Here is a 25000-nt window from a genome sequence, read left to right as displayed (position 1 = left end):
ATGATTCTGACATGCTTGCGTTTCAGACGCTGCATCATCACTGTAGCACTCCCGTGCCATGCTAAGTCTGACCTACAAACGTTGCAGGTAACGAATGTCTTCGCCTGATTTAACTGAAAATGCTCCCAAACTTTTAGAAGTTTTTACTTTTTTGGGGTCTCGCTGCTTCTGCCATGTTCCTCTTTCCAAACACCTGCCGGCTCTCCGGTCTGCTTACAACGGCGAGCGGGAGGGGAGGGGGCTTTCGGAAGAGCTGTGCAACACAACGAATCGATGACGCAATTCGTTGCCAACGCTTTTAGTAATCGATTTTCATCGAATTTATCGATTCGTTGTTGCAGCCCTACTCCCTGACTCTGATATAGCACCGTGTTTCTCTGTGTCAGACAGCTGTGTGTGCATGTGAGCGTGTTCAGAAAGCCCCCGCGGGCTTATTCTATCCACTAATCGGAGGCTCCTCTAATGGTAGGCATCAGTTTGAGCCAGCCAATCAGTCAGCAGAGGGTGTGCTGGACCAGTTTGGCTCCAGGCAGACCGCCTCGGGAAGAGGGCTGAAAAGATGTTTGGTTGCACGCGGGAAAATACCTAAATGAGAACACTCCAAACCTGGTCCAGGCGGAGTGGAGCCGATGCTAGTGTGCAAATGCCAGTAGTCCCTCTATCATGTCGTGGGTCTTTCTTTAGGTCTCCTCCCATTTAAACGTTGACAACGGACAGCCTTGGCGGAGTCCAACTCTCACTGGGAGCAAGCGCGAGTTACTGCTAGCAATACACCACATTGCCCCTCTTTGATTCAAGATTGAACAATCCGACGGACCCTCCTCTCCAGAACCCCTCAATAGACATTACTAGGGAGGCCCAGGAGTGTGATACCCCTGTAGTTGGGAACCCCCCCCAGAGCCGACTAACAGAGTAAGCTATCAGCAAAGAAAAGTAATAGTGCTCACACAGCCTTCTCAGTAACGCAAATGTCTTTGAACACACGGGCGCGGCAAAACACATCAAAGAAGTCCGTGGTGCCCTTAAATTGGTAAACCTAGGTGGCCTTGAACAGTGTTGCTTTTGGAGACACTAACATGCAGCACACAGCTTCCTACTGTCTCCTCTCACAGTAGTCTGTCTTCACTAGTTAACCGTCAAGGTAAATCTTACATGTTAAGTCTGAAGCCCAATTTATACATCTCGATCATCTCTACCAGAGAGAACCACGCACGCATGGTTGGAGACAATTTGCCCCAGGACAACAGAGGGCGTAGCACTGTTCCGTGGCATCCTGGCATGTATCTGGTCCAAGATAGTGCATTTACTATTGTGTTTTATTCAGGAGACTTTTTATTTGTGGTCTATCTTTGCGAGGGCTCTCCAGCAGGCTCGCAAGGACAGATAAAGGCTTTGCGTGCGTCTGAGAAGCCTGCGTCAGGATGGACGCACGCAATGCCTTTATCCGTCCTTTCGAGGGCTCTCTGACAGACTTGCAACAGACGGAGTCGAGCTCTCTTTTCTAAACATCCGTCTGCCGAGACAGAGACCGCAAGCTTTTGATTGGTCAGGACGCTGCTGTTGTCTACAGCGCCGCCATTGCGCCCTCAAAAACATAAAGAGAGCTGATGATGTCTTGCGGCAGACACGGAGAAGCTTGAAGAATATCTCGTGGAAAAACTCAAAAAAATGAACATTTTATTCCCCCGTGACTGGAGGAGTGAAAAAATGCACAGCAGGCATTCTATTCTTGGGTTTAGAGGTGGCGAGTGCATTAAGAGGTAGAGGAGGATGAATGACAAATTAGTCTGTGTGTCTCTAAATAGAAAAAAACACTATCAACACACCGTTGGGAGCCTAAGTCTCCTCCCCTTCTGGTCGGCTCATGGGTCTCCGTAAGAACGAAAAAAAGAATGCAAATCAATGGAGCTAAAAAAGCTATTTTCTAATCCGCTTTGCCTTACGCCCTGGATCACACATATGTTGCACTGCAATTTAAATGAAAAGTAATGATGGGTGTTTCGACCACGCCTTTCACGCACTTTGAGATTTATTAGCTTGTAAAATGTCGTAAGTAACATGACTACACACCAGAAATCGGCACGTCGCATATGTGACATCACCACATAATCTCCTCTCCACTAACGTAGCTGCTGCTTACCAAATGACCAGATTTATGGTGGCTCTTTCCTTCTGTGGGAAGTTTGCTGAACTTACAGCCTTTTTCCTTCAGTTTTCTCCATGTCTGGTTCGGTGACGTCACTTTCGTGAAGCGGATTTGTAGTCCTGGATTTATTTTCACACAAAACCTAAAATAGCATTTCCCCCTGTTCGAAAATAAGTGCGTTCTTGGTATCAAAATGTGTCTTTAAAATTCTCGGACATCATATGTGAAATCCATGGCACAAAGCAAGCGGAATCAGAAAATAACCCCATTGACTGGCATTAATTTTTTCATTCTTCCAGGGACCCATGGTCCGGTAGTAGATGGGCGGGACCTAGGCTCCCTATTACGGACCGGATATATGACAAGATACCACAGAACAGCGCTTCGCCCTCAGTTGTTGTCCTGATGTGGAATTGCTTTGCAACACTTCCCAGGAGATGCAGATGCATGGTAGCAAAATGTCTCCGTCCATGCGTGTCTCCCTCGTGGAGCTGATGGAGAAGTTTAAATTAAGCTTTATACATGTTCAAATTTAAGAGCTTATATAGGCTCCATACACCCCCCACCCCCGCTTTCCCCTCAAGAAACATCAAACAGACGAGTTTAACCAAACAGTGACTGATGCTGCTGAACTCTGCTGCTCCAACACTAAGGATGGCGTTTATTTGGTTTTTATAGCCTTGTGGTCCTAAAGGGTCAAAGTCTGACTTCTGCATTCATAGGCAGGTTTTTATGGGTGTGTGTGCTGTGTGGAGAGACCCGAAGAGTCTCACCGTCATCCATATTTAGCTGGAGGGAATTAAGTTCATTCTTTTGTTTGGCTTTAAGCAGTTTGCAGGTATCAGTTTATGCCTGAAGATGTCTGCGATTTCTGTCTTTTGTGTCTGTTGATGGTAATTAAATTAGATGATTGTTATAAAACTGTACAACAATCTTTTATTCCCAGATTAAAAGACAGTTTAACTGCTGCCAAATACCCACATTGCATCGAAACAACATAAACAAAGTAGAATTCTTCCTCTAAAGAGAGATTTCTTAATCTCAAGCACCTTATCCTCTCGATAAATAATGGTTTACATGTTTTAACTTCAGTGCTGCTCCAAGTCAGTCAATTATTTCTGTTTGATGTATTATGGTACATCCAAAAGCCTCTTGTCTTGGTCCTTTTCTTCTTTGTGGAACTGTGAAAATGTTCTCCGATCTAAAGGTTCTGGTCAGGTTTTTGTTGGAACACATCTAGAGTAGCTATTTTTGGGCTAGCTGCTTAGCCTTGATGCCTAAACGCCATTTTACCTCATATACATAAAGCTACGTCCCTCTGAGATGTCAGTGGGATCATCAGACAGCTGACTCAGGAGTTTCTGATGTGCAGAAGAGCATTCTGACACAGTTGTGTCTAGCTTAACTACGCCTTCTCCTTTGGACCCAAACAGCTGTCTGGGACTATCACCTGGATCTGGCAGCAGTGAGGGGAATTTTTATAAACAATGGCTTGTTGCCTGGATACATAAAACACAATATTGAGTAAGATTTGGAAGAGGCTAGTTTTAAAGGTTGTGAACAATTCCTTCAGAAAATCAAAGTAAAGGAGAAAATAAAACAAAAAAAATCATTTATTTCAGAACGTCTGTAATTCTGTCAATTCCTGGCTGCAGATGTTGGATGAAAGTGTGTGTGTGTGTGTGTGTGTGTGTGTGTGCGTGTGTGTGTGTGTGCGTGTGTGTGTGTGTGTGTGTGTGTCAGTCACACATCGGCTGAACAAGTTTCTGGACTAGGTTTTTCTATTTTCACCTACTTTGCTGCTCGCTGTACTCTGACCTGAGGGAAGCGGCTGAAATTATTGTTTACCTAAACCCTCCCTGACTTGGTGATGACTCTTGCACAACTGTGTGTGTGTGTGTGTGTGTGTGTGAGCGAGAGAGAGAGAGAGATTCAAATGTAAATCTTTATTTGTAAAGTTCTGTATTTTTCTTACTTTCTGACAGACTCACAGGACCATCTGGGTATTTGACTGATGGCCCTGGAAACTACAAATACAAGACCAAGTGCACCTGGCTCATAGAAGGACAGTAAGTATAATGTGCAGTTCAGTTTATTTATTAAAGGTCAACTTCACTGAAAAAAACATTTTTTATTATTATTTCTGATCATAATCAGTCACTCTGAGTTTTTCATGCAGGCTGAACATGAAAATGGTCTCCTACACCTATCTCCTGCATTAGCTTCTGCTAGAACATAGACGGTGAAACTCGAGGACTTGAAAATCCTGACAGATCTACGTCACACTGTCACTTAACATTCATGGACTCACCCATCTTGGCTCATGATGGGGAAGGTTGTTGTAGTTTTTTCTTCCAGGAAACCGCAGAGAATGTGTCAGCTAGCAGAAGCTAACCATTAGCATTAGCAATTCCACTACAAAGCAGAACTCCTGGCTTGAGTTATTTGTGGAGGTAAAATATCAACATTGCAAAGCAAACCGAGTTGGTGGTAGAGTCACGTTGCTGTTAGCCAATCAGAGGAGAGATGTCCAAATATATGAGTCCAAATTCTATGTCCTTCAAAAAGGGGCACCTGATATTTTTATGCCAATGCCTGATGGATGGGGCATTGCAAACTTCCACGTGAATTCAGCCACTTTTTGTAACACGTTTCATGTTCATGCGCTGTCTCCAACATGAACGGTCGTCTCACATCAAGTCTAATAAAAGTACTCCAATAAAATAGCTAGTCCACAACAAGTCTCACATTCCCAATCCAACATAATAGGCCGCTGAAAACATTCACTCTGTCCCTCAGATGTGTCTCTCATAATCCCGGCTAGCATCCAAATGTTAGCTTCAAACTTTTGAGTGACATCTTCCCTAACCAATCATCAGCTATTGGCTGTGCACAGTGGACCAATGAGTTTGGGTCGGATCAGGCACACACACACGCACGCGCGCGCACACACACACGCACGCACACACATGCACACACACACCTGTCTTTCTATCATAGTGAAGACCCTCCATTGACTTCCATTCAATTTTGTGATTCCACTAGGCCTAACCCATACTATAACCATAACCAATACTGATCTATCCCTAACCTTAACTAAAACTTAATTCACACCGTACCTCTAAAACCAGCTGGTAAGCTTCTAAAAAAGTGAGGACCCAAAAAATGTCCTCGCAATGTGTGGAAAATGGTCCTCAGTATGTAGTATGTACAAGAACACACACACACACACACACACACACACACACACACACACACACACACACACAGACACACACACACACAGACACACACACACACACACACACACACACACACACACACACACACACACACACACACACACACACACACTGGACTGATGTGTGTTGAAAAGGCTTGAAGGGCTGTGATCTAATAGCAGGCTCTGTTGACTAGAGTGCATGCTGCCTTGCTCAAAGGCATGATGCTGTCTTTGTGAGGGCTCCCCGACCAGTTCCTTCTTTTGATGACGGGCAGTAGCGGTTTTAGGCACGGGCAGACAGGGCAGTTGCTCGGGGCAGCATTTTTTCATGACACCAAGCCTGAGTAAAAAAATAAAAATGAAAGAAATCTGCGCCGCACCGAGGTTTTCTATTCTGTCTGTCATATGACAGTGTCTGGATTGGAAACAGCAGGTTGGCGCCCCCTGCAGCTGCAGGTGCTCCTGCTGACTGAGAGGGTTCACGTGCACCGTGCGTGTATGAACAGAGGCAGGGGAGGGGTGCGGCGAGAGAATTCACCTCTGGGTCTTCCCGAATGAACTGAGCGGGTAGGGGCTGAATCAACTGTATTAACATGGCTAAAGTCAATCACATCTTGATGTTCTTCCATTTAACACACATTTCATTCATAATATCATAAACACAGGACTATCATTCTTTCAGGTTTTTCTGAATTGTGTGAAATGGCCGAATAAAAAAAGGAAAAACAAAACGGTTTTGTGGTCACCCCCCCCCCCCCCCATCAAGGTCAAATAGTTTAGTCCTGACTAAAGAAAACTTATTGAGTCAAGAGCCAAACAGAAGAGATGAACATAAAAAGGCTAAAACCACCAGGTGCCCCATTCAGGAAAAAAAAGAAAAAAAGAGGAGAAAGATAAAGGTATGTACGCTCTCATGATGCATGTTTTACATTTTTTGAACCAGTTAACTGGGATTTTAACGGTTAAATTTGATCAGCTAATTGCTAACAGAGCTAATAGGGCTGAAATATTGAAACCAATATTCAAATGGTTCGAAAAAATTCCTTGAATAATTTTTTACTGATTCAAACTAGGATTTGTTAAATGCTCGCTGCAGCCTGTGGCCTGCCTGAACAACAACAAACACATGTTGATCATGTTCACATAATAATAAATAAAACAACTCTACAAGCAGAAGAAAACTCCCCAGTCACCACTAACTATCCTGTTTATTTATTGCAGATGGCTGCACTGATTATTTTTTACATGATTTGTTCTGTAAAAGTTGGCATTTTTGGTAGTCTACAGTTATTTTATGTCAGTTTAAATTACAATTTCAGAGGCAATTCTAAAATATTATGGATCATGATAAAGATCTATTGGAGATCTACCCCAACTTTTGGACTGCTCTGCCAGTCACTGTGGCTCAAGCTGAGAGGAGCTTTTCAAAACTTGATCAAGTCATACCTGAGGTCACCTATGTTTCAGGGGCGGCTCACTCACCTGGCTCTGATTAGTATCAATCACTCAGTAGGGGAGCAGATTTCATATGATGACATTATTGATGATGTTGCATCAAGGTTAGGTTTTAATTTTAGTTTGTGTTTTCTGTTCTAAGTGCAGTGCTATAGTGATTATCTTTAGTTTGTTATGTGTGAAACATTTTTGCTATTTAGAATATTTATTAGGGCCCGACCGATATGATTTTTTTGATACCGATATAAAACTTTTAACAAAGGCCGATAGCCGATATAATGGCCGATATATCTCCCTCACAAAAAAGAAATAAGTACAAATGTTCTTAAGATTAAACCCTTCATTCTCTGCCTTTTTGATGCTAACTTATTTCTATATTACACACCAAAGAACTGTCTCAATAACTCACTAGGGTTTCCAAGTAATGCAAATAAGATTTATTTTGCAATCTCAAAAAAAAACAGAACACACAAACTCAGTCAGTATAAATCTAACATTCAAGTTTTTTGTTTTCTGAGTCTGGAGTTTTACACTTTTGTGTTTTTATCCTCTCCAAAGCCGACAGTATTAGGAAAATAAAAATAAGATACGTTAAATGACTAGTATGTGGCGATGTATAAGCCTTATGTAAAATGTAAGGCTGAAAAATACAATAGATTTATTCTATTGTAGAGAGGAATGTTTATTTTCTCGTATTACCGCCCCTACTCCTCTCCCAGCTAGGGGGAGGAGGGGGGACTCCCAGCACAGCGTTTCATTGCTTTGTTGCCAACCCCCCCTCGCCCGTCCTCTGCTGCGACAACGGTCATGTGCCACCGAAGCGCCGCGAAACGGGGACCGCCTTCATTCGTCGCCCTTGTTATCCTATTCTATAGGCCACATGGGCCGCCGAAGCGCTGCGCGCCGGCGCTCCCCCCGCGCAGTGCAGCGATCGTTTCGGCGTCTGCACTATTTTTTTCGAGAGCCGCGGGCGAACCGCATGAGTTTGAAAAGACTGCTGAAGAAGAGCGGAGGAAATTGTCTGAGAATATTCCAGAATGTCTACCAGAAAAAGGCCAATGTTACTTACTTACTGCCCTGCATGACTAAAGGGGAAGCAGCTGAGCCCTGCATAGAGCGTAATGCTGCGGCAGCTTTATTTTATTTTTTCAGGTTAACTTTTCAATACGAGGCCACGAGGCACACGATAAACTTAGGAAGCATGTTGAGGGGAAACATACTTTTGTCGTTGCTTATTTTACCGTTCAACTTACCACTGACACAACAAATATGCTTAAAACTGAAGACTTACCTCCTACTTCCTCATCACCGTCATCTCTGCTTGACAGAATTGCTTCTGCTGCCCCGCTGCATGTGTGCTGTGACAGTGGCTCCACCCCCCACCCCGAGGAATGGAGCCACACAACATGAGTTCATAAAGCTGGCGCCATCTGCTGGATAGGTAGCGCTATATCGGCCATATCGGCCGTCTTTTTGGCCAATAGCCGATAGTGTTAATGACCCCTATATCGGCCGGCCGATATATCGGTCGGGCCCTAATATTTATTATGTTATGTTCATATATTCTTAATATTTAGTTGTTTGTTTTTGTATATTTGATTCTATATATTTTGATACAGTATATAATGTATATTGCTTTACATTCTGACAACTTCATAGTAATTAATGTAAATATGTGCAACTTAGAAAAATGAATGTTCAATAGTCGTTCTAATAAAACATGCCTGTTTGTAGAAAACATGCGTGTGTTTGTGCAGGTGGGGTGGTGTGGTGGTGGGGGCGCTCAAAGGGGGCCTCGCCCGGGGAGTAATTCCATGTAGAACCGCCACTGATGACGGGTCACAAGTGTTTTTGTGTGATGGAAGCAGCCATCATTCAGCAGCCTGTTAGCGCTGAGAGGAGAAAGGAGCCGCTACATCGCCTGAATGATTCCACGTTCTCAGAGAAGAATGTGACCATTCACCACGTTTCCTGCTCCACTCGTCCTTCTCTTAGATGCACATAACGGACCTTTGTGCTCCCCCTCCTGCTTTGAATGAGTTCATTTTGTGATGTTAACCAGATTTAGATCTGACACAGATTTGGAGAATTTTATGCTTTTTGGTTGAAAAGTGGTGATATTTGCTGCCTTTGAGGGTTAAAACACAGGAAATGTGGCAGTAACAAAGTATCAATAATCGATGATTGATGCATCGTGATGCAGACTAACAAAAATCTGAATCCGTTTTAAAATACTCATTAATGGTTATTTATAGGGTGATGTGAAGAAACATGACAGGTGGAACTGGATAGTGAGGAGGTGCATGCAGTAAAGAGGTGTACTTCTGTAATATGCAGAACTGGTATACTACAGAAGTACACAGCATATTTGTTGGTTTATTTTTGGTTGAATTTTCAGTTTTAGTCAGTGATCATGAAATGTCTGGATGCTTCTGGTTCAGAAACTAAATGGTTCCCGGTAGTTTAGTTTATTCGTATTGTGACACCAGTTCCACCTCATTAGGTTTGTTTTTAGTGCATTTCCTGATTTTAGCTCCGACTGTTCTCAGTTTCCTGTTTTGTGGCTTTGATGTACACCTTGCACCACCTCTTACGTCGTTTTCTTTTTGTTCACGTTTAAACTCTTCTACTGATTGATCTTTTATTTCCTGCTCATTTTATACATTTTTAACAGCCTGATGTCAGCTGTTGTAATGTTAATGTTAAAAGACATTTATAAAAATAAAAACAACTGAAGCCTTAGTGTCGTTGGGGTGGCCGGTTTAACCATCGACATACATATATGGACAATGGGTGTCCATAGGCTCCAATAACACGTTTTTGTGCTAAAATGGGAGGTGGCCTCCACCGCCATTTTGACCGTGTCACAGGTTCCGTCAAGCCCAGACAATTCCATAAAAGGGAAGAGAGGAGGAGCTGAGGGTGGGGCTGTAAGGCTGGGATCGACTGACGACATCCGGTCGAACTAGCTACAAGCTAACCTGAAGCTAACCCAAAGCTAATGCAGAGGTGGGAGCTAAGCTAACGGAGGTAGAAACCTAGCTACAACCGGAGTTAACTGTGCACAACACCAGAGCTTCTGAGTCAGAGACACGCCGGGCTGACCGCTGGGTAAAACCGGGTGGAACACAGAGGTCTCCGAGAGCTCCACAAGCCGGCAGCCGCACAGCAGACAGGCGTCGCGATCAGACAGAGATGCGCCGAGCTGCGGGGAGAAGTAGAAGACGAAGAAGAAGAAGAAGAAAATATCATTTCTATAGCGCCTCTCAAGATAAAAATCATGAGGCGCTTCGCAAAAACAAAAAATAGAAAAATGTAAAAATATAAGAAAGCATTTAGAAAATGTTTAAAAATATATTTTAAATGAGCAAAAATAAGCAATTGCGATTTAAAAGAAAAAATGTTAAGAAAGAGAGAGAGTGAATAGGAAAGAGGGAAATCAGTGGATCCTGAGGAAGGTGGAATAGGTGGTGAGAGCAGAATAAAGAGAGAGAGGTGAAGAACCCTTACGAAAAAGAAGTATACTTTAAGTATCTAATTTCAAGTATACTTAAGTGTACAGAAGTTTATTTGCATACTTGTTCTTAAAGTTTACTTAGAAGTATACTCCTTGGGACTAAATTGGGCCACTAAAAGTATACTTGAAGTATACTACAAGTATACTTCAAAGTAATAATTTAAGTTTATTTGTAGTGTACTTCTGATATAATTGAGTATGCTTTTCTCTTTGAAAGTATACTTAAAGTAACCTCACAAGTGTACTTGGAGTGTACTTCAGATATAATTGAGTATACTTTTCTCCTTGAAAGTATACTTATAAGTTTACTTGTAGTGTACTTCTGATATAATTGAGTATACTTTTCTCCTCAGAAGTATACTTAAAAGTAACAATATAAGTTTACTTGTAGTGTACTCCTGATATAGTTGAGTATACTTTTCTCCTTGAAAGTATACTTATAAGTTTACTTGTAGTGTACTTCTGATATAATTGAGTATACTTTTCTCCTTGGAAGTATACTTAAAAGTAACAATATACGTTTACTTGTAGTGTACTCCTGATATAGTTGAGTATACTTTTCTCCTTGAAAGTATACTTATAAGTTTACTTGTAGTGTACTTCTGATATAATTGAGTATACTTTTCTCCTTGGAAGTATATTTAAAAGTAACAATATAAGTTTACTTGTAGTGTACTTCTGATATAATTGAGTATACTTTTCTCCTTGGAAGTATACTTATAAGTTTACTTGTAGTGTACTTCTGATATAATTGAGTATACTTTTCTCCTTGGAAGTATACTTATAAGTTTACTTGTATTGTACTTCTGATATAATTGAGTATACTTTTCTCCTTGGAAGTATACTTAAAAGTAACAATATAAGTTTACTTGTAGTGTACTCCTGATATAGTTGAGTATACTTTTCTCATTGAAAGTATACTTAAAAGTAACAGTATAAGTTTACTTCTAATAAAATTGAGTAAACTTTTTCCCTTGAAAGTATACTTAAAAATAAACTTTAAGAAGCATTATAAGTTTACTTGTAGTGTACTTCTGAAATAATTGAGTATACTTTTCTCTTTGAATGTATACTTAAAATTATACTTAAAGTAATAATATATGTTTACTTGTAGTGTACTTCTTATATAATTGAGTATACTTAGTTTTGAAAGTACACTTTACAGTAAACTTGACTTAATATTCTTTTAGTACATTTAAGTATCTCTATTTTTTCTATAAACACATACTGCAAGTAACATTTAACATCTGCTATTTGCTTACTACCATTACATTTAATTTCCACTATTTACTGATACTTCGTCTTTATGCAGAGAAAAAAAAATTTAATAAAATAGCTAAGTCATTTTGTTTAAATTTATTAAACAGAGAGAATTAGAACAGAACAAAAACAGACCTGTTTACCAGGATTAATCAAAGATGAGAACGCAAACTGTTCTGAACATGTTTAACGCGTTAATTCTGTCCATTTTGAAAGACTTTTTAAAATGCCTTTAAAAAAATCAGTCCGTTTTATGGATCCACTTGCTTGGTTGTTGATGCCTTTTTGAAGTTTTCATTGTTGCATTTCTTTCGTGTTATTTTTCTTACATCTTGAACACGCAGAGATGGAAACTTCAACTGAGCATGCCCTGTGAACACACAAAGCACAAAAATGAACACTTGAACTGTTAGGTGAACTCTGACACCACAAAATCTTTACAGTTCATACACTGTAAACCCGAATAAGTAGGCAGAACTCAAAAAATGTAAGGCAATCAGTTGCCTCATATTTTCTGAGTTTATAGACTCAGATATTTGAGTATATCAGACCATAAATAAACTTAAATATTTGGAGTTTATATTAAATATATTTTCAAATTATGATCAAATTAAAGTTACCGATAAGCCAACTCAAACAGAAAATAAAACAAAATTTGAAAGAAACAATTACAAATGCACACTTTTGAAAACTGGCCAACAGCAGTGTGTAGTCTTTCTTTGAGTAGGTGGTTTAAAGCAACATCAGGATGCACATCAATTCAACATTAACAAAATATGAATTACACTAACCACTATCAAGTAAGTCAGTGAGTACTTTATGCCATTTGGCATAAAACCAGTTGAGTATTGAATCGGATTAGCCTATTAGCATTAGATGCTAATGGGCTAATCCGATTCAATTATTCACGCTAAACTAAAGCCACAAATGGAGTTGCCAGACTCAGAACGGCTGGACGAACAGAGAAAAGGTAAAACTCAACTGTTCCTCCCACTGTCTTTATGGGTGACCCCGCGAGGAAAGTTGACCATTGAGCAGGGTTGATGGTTTATCCCTTGAGATCCACGTGGCAGGGGGGAGGTGGTGCTCACTGCTCACCCCTGCCACATGGACCCAAAGGATGAACCATCAACCCTGCTCAATGGTCAACTTTCCTCGCGGGGTCCTACCCATTAGGACAGTGGGAGGGTTAACTCAAGGAGAAGTGGAAAATGAACATATTTGCCCAAATGGTGGTGTGTTACTTTAACATCAACAATTACAGAGCAGACAAATAGTAAATTACATTGTGGATGTAGACAATGCTCTAACAGAGTGAGCCATCTGAATCCACCACTCTTTCAGATTTTGAGTTAACATGTAGCATCAGGTCATTTTTGACTCTGCAGCTTGGGTGATAGTTTAGACTCATCAAGACCAAGTAAGATTTTCTGCATGAACTCAAATGTGTTGGTCAGTCCCTTCGGATAATCTAGGTGTAAGGCATAGATGAGGCCGAACATTACCAGGAAGGCATCAGGAAGCCTGGAGAGGTTGACAATCACATCACCCTCTAGGATAACAGATTCTCACTGGGTCGTACGTAACTGGACTCTCGGCATCATCAGTGATGGTTGTCAGGAGGACAACTGCTGCATCCCGGAGGTCCGGCTCATTGGTATCATCCTTACAAAAATGAAAGGGAGATCATACACTAATCACATTTGAACTGAAACTCTGACTGTGGCCATTTTTATTTCAGTAGATTTTCATGTAAATAACAATAAATGCTGTCTGATAAGACTCCTGTTTAGGGCTGGGCAACATGTCAAAGTTTTATCGTTATCCAAGTTCTTGTCTCTCATCCAGATAATTTTTCCCATGTCAATAAATTTGATAATAAAAAAATGAAAAGATGTGTAAGTTGGCCACATTTATGTCCCTTTAAGAAGCTGTAGCATCTTGAGTCATGTAAAATTTTAGTCATTGTAATACACGAGACAGCCCCATCTAGTGGACAAATATTGTTGCTACGCATTCCTGTAGTTATCGTCTACTTATCGTTATCCAGGTGAGATCTTCAATATATGGTGATATTGATTTTAGGCCATATCGCCCAGCCCTACTCCCGTTCATTCTGTTGCTTTGTGCTCTCATTTACGAATAAAGTGAGATGGCTTCCGTGTGTGCCAGTGTTATGCTAATGAAAGCTGCTTGAATTCTTTGCAGTGATTGTTGATTTTTCTCAGTGCCTTAAAGCCTGCCACACATGAGGGCCATCTGCTGAGCAAACGGTCTCGAATGACCGCTTGCTCAGCAGATTGCTCGCCATGTGCGCCTGATTTTCACAAGAGTTTTCCGCCTCACGAGACACTGAGGTGAATATCTGACCAGTTAAGATATTTTCCGCCTCACAGGGGTAAAAACTCGCCGTGTGCGCATTACCGAGCTGCTGGTTGAGCTGAAATATTCTAGTGGCCAACCAAAGCACGTTCTCCGCTCACATGACCCCAAGATGGCAGCCCCCTGTCTGCATGTCAGAAAAGAAACAACACAGAGACAGAGCTGGAAACGGAGGAAATGCCTATCCTTTTTTGTTGAAACATCGCCGCCACCGGCATTTCAAGGTTAGGAAAATATGGGTACAGTAGCTGGAAAGATGGACAAGGCAAGGAGTTTATGCCAATTTACTCCAAGAGATGCACCTGGAAGACCCAGAATCCTTCCGAAAGGGTAATGGAAACAGTGGGCCCATCGATCCGCAAGGTACCGTTTTGTTTATTTTTCAGACACGCAGACAGGGTAAGGCGCTGCATCTGAATACATCTTGGGGTCATGTGAGCGGAAAAAGTGCTTTGATTGGCCACTAGAATATTTCAGCTCAGCCAGCAGCTCAGTAGTGCACACACAGCGAGTTTTTACCCCTGTGAGGCAGAAAATATCTAACTGGTCAGATATTCACCTCAGCGTCTCGTGAGGCGGAAAACTCGGTGAAAATCAGGCGCACATGGCGAGCAATCTGCTGAGCAAACAGTCTTTCGAGGCCGTTTGCTCAGCTGATTGCTCTCGTGTGTGGCAGGCTTAAACATCTTGCCAAAGGTTTGTAGTTGAAACAATGGCACTTTTTCCAAAATGTTCATGTGCGTTGTCCTTGTGTTGTCTTTATGCATAAATAAATAGAATGATTTGTTCAAATTTACAATACTGGGACTTACCACACATGTCCTCAAAAACCCAGAGGTTTCCTCACGTAGATAGACAGGAAGGGCATGGAGAACAGTGGTACGCCTTGTGTGGACATCATGTAATTCCTAAGAAGATTAAGAGTGTAAATACTGTCAAGTTTACTAATCAAACTTAATGCCAAATTGCTCTGACCATTTTTCCAAGACAGTGATATCTGCATCTAAATCCAATGATAAACTGCTGAATTCAAAAGTTAATTTGAAGTGTTTAACATTACATAATACGGAGGGGTATTAGGGCCACTGAAGAAGAAAAAAATCTGAAAATAAATAAAGTCAGAATTCTGACATTTATCTCAGTATTCAATTGTTTCCTTCAGTGGCCCTAATACTGCCTTATTGCCTAAGAGTATTAGAGTCACTGAAGAAAAAGAAAAGAAGTGAGAAAAAAAAAGTCAGATAATTTCAAAATTCTGGGATTAAAGTCAGAATTCTGACTTTTTTCATGAACCTAAAACCAAACAAACAAAAAACTATTTAGGAATTGTTTTTGTTAAAAAAAATTAAAACAAACAAACAAAAAAAAAAGCCTGAATTTTAAGATTTAAGTCAGAATTCTGATCCCCCCCCCTCATAATCTTCCCCAATTTCCCTTTTTTTGTTTTAGGTACCAGTCAGAACTCTGAGATTAAACTCAGATTTATGACTTATTTTCTCAGAATTCTATTTTTTTTTCCATCCGTGGCTCTAATACTCATAGCATAAAGGCATTACCTGTAAATTGTATATTCACCAGTTTTAAAAGACAAATCTGTATACATATATACATACATACATATATAGTCATGTTTTTTAGGATGTGCCATCAAAAATGCAGATTGTGAGAATTACTCACCAGTGATCTCACTTGTATGAACCTCTTGGGGGTCAACAGCAGCATGCCATCAATCTTGTGTGCAGAGAGTGGGGTTGGATCATTGAAGTCTGACTGCAGATTCATAGACATGCTTCCCGGTGTGGCTGACAGCTCATAGGAACGCAGACGCTCTACATTTACACATCTACACCAGGAAGCATAATCAGTACAGAAAACATTGTGAATCACAAGGTAGATCTGTGTTAGTCTGCAAAATTTAGGCAGTCCTCCACTATATATATGAAGCTAAATCATTAATCATCTAAATTGTGTGTGTGTGTGTGTGTGTGTGTGTGTGTGTGTGTGTGTGTGTGTGTGTGTGTGTGTGTGTGTGTGTGTGTGTGTGTGTGTGTGTGTGTGTGTGTGTGTGTGAGGAGATTCAAGTGTAATTTGACTTATCCACACAAAGCTAAAAACATAACATTTAAGAATCTGGAGTAACAGTGTACAGTAAGGACAAAATTACAACACTAAAATACTGTGAAATTAATAGAAACAGCGTTCTACGGTTCAAGATATGTGCAACTGAGCACTATTTAAAAAACTATGGAGGGGACAAAAATGGAGGGAAGGAGGGAACATAGCATCGAGATACAGCACCGCTTCATCTCTTGCGGTCACAATCCTCTTCTACGGTTAAAAAAAGCAGGCTGCTTGCAAAGCTATCGCACGGGTGCTACGGGGAAATAGTTTACAACACAGACTGATTTTGTCATTGCTGTACAAGAGATCACTGCTAATTTACTTTTAATTTGTGGACGTTTAAGTTTGACTTGGTGGCGCTGAGCTCCCGCTTTTATTTTTTTCTCAGAATGTCACGTTTAAAAAATTATGATGGAGGGGACAAAAATGGAGGGAATAAGTCTCTAGAAGTCTAATAAAAAAGTATCTAAAGTAATGCTAACCTTTAATAATGAGATAGCGCTGCTCATTTCATTAAATAAACGGACTTTAGTCACACACAAAGTTAATAACACAGCTAACTCATGCAATGACTTAGCATATTAGCTTGCTACGTGGCCAACATTACTCACCATGTCCGTCTTAAAAACATTTAAAACATTTAAGCAACTTTTATGGCGGCTACTTATATTTAGCTCAGTGGTGCAGAATCAGTGACTGTCAAGTGCAGATGCAGAACAGAAGCGCGACCTCCGACGGTTAATGCTCCTCTGACCCTCGCTCCTCTCGGTCTGCTGAGAAGCTTCGAGAGCTGACTGAGCAAATGCTACAAAATAAAAGCACTTCCTGTGCGTGTAATTTCACAATAATTCGTAATTTCATGCTTAATATGTTATTTAGGACAGACAGACAGATTAGTTATTTCAAAATAAGGCAAAGTTTCAAGCAAGGATAAACTTAATATGGAGGAAGTGATTATGTTAAACAGAAAGGACATGTCAAAAAGGACTGATTTCAAAATATATAAAGCTTTATAACAGGATTTGATTGTTAAGAATATAGATATTAAAGAAAAATGGGAACTGGAAGTGAACATAATGATAACAGATGAGGAATGGGAGGAAACACTTGAAGCAGGCCATAAACTAATAGTCCGTCTTGGAGGGAATTTGAATGGAAGGTGAAGATGCATGCTTTAAAACTCCACTCATCATGTCTAAATAGTAATGTTTCAAATTTATGTTGGAGAAAATGCGGGCTAGTGGGAGACTTTTCACATATACTTTTGTTCTGCCCTAAATTCATACCATTCTGGGAAGGTGTTAGGGAGAAGTTGAAAGAACCTTGAAGGTGAAATTACAATTTAAGTTAAAATGGTTTGTACTGGGAATGCTGTACCAAAAATCATACACACATAATGGAGACATACGTAATCAGAATTCTGCTTATGACTGCCAAGAAGTGTATTGCAGTTTTATGGCTGGACACAGAACCCCCAAGGGTGGCACAGTGGAGAGAAGGGTTAGACAGGTCTACAAAATGGAACAAATTAATGCAAGACTATGACTGGGACTAGGGAAATTTGAAAAAATTTGGGAACCAATAAAACAAATGTCAGAAAGATAGTACTCTCATGTGAAAATTATTATTATTAATTTTTATTTTTATTTATTTATTTTTTTTGTCTTTTGGGTGAGTTATTTAGCTAGATCAAAGTAAAATGTAGAATGTAGTAGAGAGCAGATAAGATGAATACAGAGAAAGCTTGTCAGAACTATATGTACTGATTGGTGACTTGGTTAAGTTGGATAGATCTTATGGCCACAAGGAAATTCGAACTTTGTTCAGGGAAACACTGCCCTGGAGAAGGGAAGAAGAAACTCAAATGCATCTCCATGTAAATGTTGTTCTAATTCAAAAATAAAAAGTTCCAAATATATATATATATATATATATATATATATATATATATATATACTTATATATATATAAGTATATATATACATATATATATATACTTATATATATATATACTTATATATATATATAAGTATATATATACATATATATATACTTATATATATATAAGTATATATATATATATATATACTTATATATATATATATATACTTATATATATATATAAGTATATTTATATATATATAAGTATATATATATATATATATATATATATATACTTATATATTATATATAAGTATATATATATATTATATATATATATACTTAGATATATATTATATTATAGAAGTATATATATATATTAAGTATACTTATACATTACTTGGTGAAATATACTTCTGATAGAGTCAAGTACAAGTATAGTCTAAATGTAAGTAAACTTTAATGTAAGTATGTATTAAAGTATACTTAGTAGTATTTAAAAAATGTTCTTGGATATCTATACTTCTAATAAGTACATTGAAAGTAAACTTGGAAGTATACTGTATTCATTTTTAGTATACTTCAAGTATACTTCAGTGTACTTCTTTTTCGTAAGGGAAGGTCATACAAAAGCCAGCTTGAACAAGTGAGTCTTCAGCTGCTTTTTAAAGGAGACCACCGAGTCCACTGATCTCAGGCTCAGGGGGAGAGAGGTCCAGAGTCTGGGGTCCACAGCAGCAAATGATCTGTCACCTTTGACCTTTAGCCTGGTGCTGCACAACCACTGGACCTCAGGGACCTGCTGGGGGTGTAGGCACTAAGAAGATCACCAATGTAAGATGGTGCTTGTCCATGTAGGGCCCTATAGACCAGAACCAGGATCTTGAAATGAACCCTGAAGTTGACTGGCAGCCAGTGAAGCTGGAGGAGAAGCGGGGTGATGTGGGTTTCTTCATATGTTCTAAATTTCGTCCACATGCTACTGTCTACTAGGGATGGCTAGTTAGCTAGCAACACAACAGCTAAAGAAAACAATGAAAACGAAGTCAGCATTTTCCTTTCTGAATAATTTCATTTGCACTTCTCAAAGATATATTCTTACCAGTGGGCTTTCTCCTGAAAAAACTGGAGTTTCGACTGTTTTTTAAAATGTTTTCTATGATCCATTGATTACTGCTAATGCTACTTATCACAAGGTTTATTCCACTCCAACTGATCTCAGAACAAAGAGCTGGCAAAACACAGTCACAAGACACCAAACATTTACATTAAGGTGGCGCAAAACACAACATTTCCATAATTTCACAACATCCTTTTACTTGGGTGTACGCATTCCAGTGGTTGCCGCCTCACTCAATATCGCACGCAGAGCACGTCGCACACGCTCGTGTCCATTCAGAGCATCGGCATTTACATATAAGAGCAGGCAAGATAGGAGAGGGGAGGGGGTGAGTCACCACGGTAGTAGCAAGCCCAGCTTAGGGTTAGATGAGCGAGCCTGTGGCTGATGAGTGAAAAAATTATGAATAAACATTCGGGGCTCGACTGAAAACATTCAGGGCTGAAGCTCCGTCAAAATCGGCTGGTGACGCCGCTGCCTAAAATACATAAATATAATTTTACTTACCGAAAAAAATGAAGTGGAGACGAGACTCCTTGGACGCTCTATTAGTGCAGTTAATGCCACAGCAAGTCATTTTGTCCAACAATTGCACAAAAAATATCCAAAACAGAATTCACAAGCACAGAGACTCTAAATCCCGGAGCAGTTCCCAGGCCAGACCGAGGCTCTACTGAGGCCTTTCCACGGAGCTAGCTCTGTGGTCATGTGGGTCTGAGGCGGCGGTCACATGTGTCTGATGCTCATTAATTATACAGAATTTTAGGAATTTAATACACTTAAACAGAAGAGTGAGAAAAAAATTCACCCCCCTCAGAGTTGTCATGAGTGTAAACTAGATCATTTAGACAAAAAACATGTTTTGGTACCAGGCTGTAAACATGTTTATTTCTGCTGTGAAACAGTGTTAATTTTGACAGGAAATTTTAATTTAATTTTAGTCTTTTGGCTAAAAATTAATTTTAGTCTTAGTCCAATTTTAGTCATTAGATTTATTTTAGTTTTAGTCCCATTTTAGTCGACGAAAATAACAAGTAATTTTAGTCGATGAAAATAAGCAATTTTAGTCAACAAAATGCATATATTTTTTCTATTGAGGTAATTTCCTACTTTTGTATAGAGCACGGAAAAACTAGTGTAATTTAATACACAGGGTCCAAACTTAACCACCACTGATCAGATATAGCACACACAGCTAAGAACATAGAATATTTGAATAAAAAAACACTTCACATGTTTAACACTTACGTGTTTAATAAAAAACAAAAAGCACACTGGAAATTACAAAGGTGCTCTTTTTAGCAATTGCACAACAAGAATTGACAAGAACAGCAAATTTAAACATGTTAAACCTGAGTCTGTAGATATTCACTTGTTACAACACAGGCTCAACCAAACAGTGTGAATATTTATTTGCTGCGATTCATTTTGAGAAAAGCACTTGATTCTAGTGTGACCTTTGCTCGTTTGCATTTCCCTCTAGTGAGGTCACCTGTGATACTGAACACTCTGTCTGCAAAAGATTGAGAAGCTGGCATTGCCGATATGTCTAATGCTAATGGTTTCAGGCTGGGATAAAATGTGTCACATTTTCCAAGCCAGAACTCCATTCCCGTTACACAAGTGATGGACTGTGAGAGCTCTTCCTTATACTGGCTTATCTGCTGTCTAACACTACACTTGGAAGACTTTGGTTTAGGCTTTGCTCCGAATTTGGAGAGAAACCTGAAGACTGGTTGTCTGGAGGAGGAGGAAGAGGAGGCGGCGGCGGGTGGTGCCGGTTCAGGTCCATTCAGTTCCTCCAGATCAGAGTGGTTCTCCTGTGTCTGAGAGCACCGAACAACATACCCTTCTGCCTGCTTGAGCAGCTCCTGAATGTTATCATCAGCCACATTGAGGAGGGTCTGACACACAGTAGGATTCAGAAAGCAAGCAGCTGCTACAAGTGGGGAAAACTTGTCATCTGAGGGATCTTTAACACATGCAAACGGTGCACCGGGTTATTAAACGTACCGGTAAAACATCTGTGCGGGCTCGGGACTCGGATCATATCAGTGCAAACCAGACATTGTGAAAATTATAAACAGCCAGCAGCATGCTTCACTTTACTGGTCTAGTCCTGGTTTAGAGCGCACGTGCAGCGAGCGGCTGCGACCCAAAAGTACCAGAACCGCTCACGGCGCAATCATGCGTCAACACTGCTCGCCCGCTATTTCCCTAATAACACACGTTATAGTCGTGAAAATACGGTACTTCCTAATTTTTATCCCAACATGAGTTGATACAGTTTTATTTGCCTGTATATTACTTTTCGGGTCGTCACGTGTACATTTAAGTGGATTTACCTCGGAGAAAATGGCTTAATGGCCATTTTGTAGATGCCTCTTCAGATTCGTTGTGTTCTTTCCTCGGAACGACAGTTCACACTCTCGGCATGTAGTTTTGGTAGCAATGTTATCATAAGAAAAATGACTCCACACATCTTCTCTTCTTTTTCACCCAGCAGTTAACATTTTCCTCTACTTCTTCTTCTTATGCCGTCGATATATTCAGTGAGCTATGTTTAGCATACCGCACATACCTGCCACTTCATACTATTCGGGGTCTGTCTTCGCTCACGTCCCACACGTTCACGGCACGCCACGCCCCTTGTCTTCTACTACGTTCGCGTCTCACAACACCACAATAGGCGCACCGCACCATAGAGCGCCATGTAGAGGAGCGTCATCGTGGATTTTCGTCTCGTCTTTCATTTGTTGACTAAAAGTTTCAATCAATTTAATTATCGTCTTTGTCTTTTTCCAAGCTTTTATTTTGAAATTTTGTTTAATTTTCGTCTGTAAATATATTTTCGTGACGAAAAAAAGCTGAAAATATTTTGTCAACAAAATTAACACTGCTGTGAAATTGGCATTTTTAACATGGGAGTCAATGAGGATTTGCTCGTTTCTGACACCAGCCCCTAGTGGATGAGGGTGGAACTGCAAATTTTGGTACTTCCGGGTTGGGACCAATTTTAGAGCCGCATTGTGGGGGCTTGTGTCGTCACCTGTTGTTTTGTTCTCAGCTTTCTTTTCCTGCACTGTAGTTGCTGTTTACACACACATTATTAAGGTGTGTGTATGTGTTTGTGTTTGCAGACCCAACACTGTTCTACGGTTACGGTTTAACCACTTTGCCACCGAGTGCAGCTGGGACCACCTGTACGTGTACGACGGTGACTCCATCTATGCTCCTCTGCTGGCTGCTTTCAGGTACATGTCCTTTGGATCGCACTCACCTGGATTCCTCCAGACAACATGGCAGCCTTTCAGGTTACAGGTCTGGGACTTTAGAGTGTTCTCACCAGTCATCTTCTGATTGTTTATTTGGGTTTCTTTTAACTTTTCTGTGGTTTTTCTTAAAGATGATGCCAACGCCCGCTTTCAGTTCTCCTTTTTTAAAGAGAATAAATTAACGTCCTTAAGTTAAAGGTTTAAATAGCAATCCATATTTAGATCAAAGACTAGAAAATGAGTCCAAATACACGACTGGTCCGAGAACATTGTGAGCTAAGATGTCTCTTTTCTGTTGCCATGGCAGCGGTCTGATAGTCCCTGAGCAGTATGGGAACGAAACGGTTCCTGAGGTGGTGTCTCAGTCCGGCTTCGCCCTGCTGCACTTCTTCAGCGACGCTGCCTACAACCTGACCGGCTTCAACATCTCCTACAGGTAGGAGGCTAACGCTAACGATAAGCTAACAAACAAGAGTCAGGCACTACATCTGAAGAGCAGTACCGTATTTTCTGGAGTACAAGTCGCACCAGCCATAAAATGCATAACGAAGAAGAAAAAAACATATATGAGTCGCACTGGACTATTAGGTTGCATTTTGGGGGGAAATTTTATTATTTTTCTTACAAAATCTGAGACCAAGCATTTCACATTGCAAGACGAGTACCGGTAACAATAACAGAATAAACAATCAGGGCTCAGCACCCCACCACAGGCAGGTGATGGCGGTGTTTCACACCCTCCCAGTGGGGCAGAGGAGCTGAAACCTGGACTGGAGCCGGCCCGCAGCAGCGCACAACGGTCTCCAGCAGGTGATGGCGGGGCAGGGGAGCTCATTCCTGGTCCAGAGCCGGCCCGCAGCAGCGCGGTATACATAATTTGGTATATACCAGCCAGACTATGAAAAAAAGTGCAACTTATAGTCTGCAAAATACGGTAAACTGTATTTTTTAAGTATAAACACTTGACAAACAAAGTTTATTCATTTATTATATATAAATAAAAATGGTCGTAGCATCAGTCACGGCTCATAAAGTGGAAGCAGACAATGGAAATGAATAGGAAATTCAATATAACTGGAATAAGGGAATAAATTTCATTTTAGCTACTTAATGCTAATATTTATAATTTAAATAATCAAAACCAAATGAACCAAGTTTTACTTTATTTATCTTTATCTGATGAGATGTTTGTTTACTGGATCTGTCCCTACATGCGTGCATTGTTTTAGGAGGATGAGTTAGAATATTTCCACTAGAGACCGCGGTGGATGAAAGGGCCCCTGGGGCTCCGGGGCCTCCGGTCCGGGGGTTCAGAGCAGCACAAAAACATAAAAGAACCATTTTTCTCTCTGAATAGTGAAATCATCTCATTGCAGTTTCTTCCTCTGCAGATAACATTTATTTTCTTAGTTGCAGCTGAGCTCTCTGGTGTTCTACTAACATCAGAGCGTTTTTAAATGTTAAACTCAAATGCAGCTTTCCTTCTTTATCCAGCTGCATCATTTAAATGCATCATCCACGTCTTGTACATATAAGAGTCATGTTGTTGCATTATCAAACACAGAAAGTAGACATTTCACCCTCTTTCATGCAAAGTAAAACGCTGCTAGTCGCAAAAATGGCCAATGTGGTTTATTTCTTCAACATAAAAACGATTATAAATGATGCAATCATCTACAAAAGTCACCCCTTTCAGAGCAATGCAGCGGTGTAGATGGTGCAATATAGTAATTCATCTATTTAGAGATAAAGCATTAAATTTCACCTTAAATCTGTCATCAAGCAGCTACTCATTTAAATGTTAAATTTTCCTTTTAATTGTAAGAATGGCTTGCTTTGGTACTTTGTAGTATTACTAATGTTCTAAGTGTCAGTACATGTGTTAAACAACCTCCCACCTTTGAAGCAGTTTAGTAAAAACAAATGTTACGTCTGCGGTAGATTTAGAGGAGTCGTCCGTAGTGAGCTAATGGGCCGTTAGCTCGCTGGTTGATAGCCAGTTTTAGGACTGACATAATACAAAGCCACTTATATTGTTAATGTTTTTCTGATGCGTGAAATCAATGCATATTTTTATCTTTATAATTGTCAGCTTGATTACAAGTAATACGAAGTATAATGTCGACTGTTTTCCTCTCGTCTCCTTTGAAGGGTGAACACATGCCCCAACAACTGCTCTGACCGAGGCGAGTGCCGCGTGGGGAACTCCTCTTCTTTGGTTTACTGTGAGTGTGACGCCAACTGGAAGGGCGAAGCCTGTGACATCCCGTACTGCCTGGCCGACTGTGGTTACCCCGATAGAGGCCACTGCCAGGGGAAGACCTGCATTTGTAAAGCTGGTTGGCAAGGTGACCCTTCCTGTAGCTGTTTTCTGTCTGAGCCAGAGCTGTTCCCACAACAGACTAGAACCCGTTACTTAGGATGATGCAGCAGTAGACGTTCTCAGGCATCTGAAGGGAGATGGGCTTTCTCAGAAAAGAGGCACTGGTGCCATCCAGGTGAGGTCCTGTGAGATTAACTTTATGTTGATTCAGCTTCCAGGAGAGAGCAGAGCACGTCTCGGCTAGTAGAAGCTAACCGTTAGCTTTAGCAACCCCGCATCACAGCAGAACTCCTTCAG

General features: G+C 40.4%; 1 protein-coding gene across 2 annotated transcripts in view; it reads left to right on the top strand.

Annotated features, from left to right (window-relative positions):
* Positions 1–25000, top strand: part of atrn (attractin) — a 177925-nt gene that overhangs the window by 33027 nt on the left and 119898 nt on the right. For both annotated transcript variants that reach the window (XM_054741989.2, XM_054741990.2), the window contains exons 2-5: positions 4132–4215; positions 22246–22359; positions 22688–22816; positions 24532–24728. In XM_054741989.2, the coding sequence (XP_054597964.2) occupies positions 4132–4215; positions 22246–22359; positions 22688–22816; positions 24532–24728 (524 nt within the window). The remainder of the gene's footprint in view (positions 1–4131; positions 4216–22245; positions 22360–22687; positions 22817–24531; positions 24729–25000) is intronic.

The sequence above is a fragment of the Nothobranchius furzeri genome, chromosome 18 (genome assembly GCF_043380555.1).
Source record: "Nothobranchius furzeri strain GRZ-AD chromosome 18, NfurGRZ-RIMD1, whole genome shotgun sequence".
Taxonomy (NCBI): domain Eukaryota; kingdom Metazoa; phylum Chordata; class Actinopteri; order Cyprinodontiformes; family Nothobranchiidae; genus Nothobranchius; species Nothobranchius furzeri.
The sequence above is the reverse complement of the archived record's forward strand: the minus strand, read 5'-3'. Positions and strand labels throughout refer to the sequence as shown.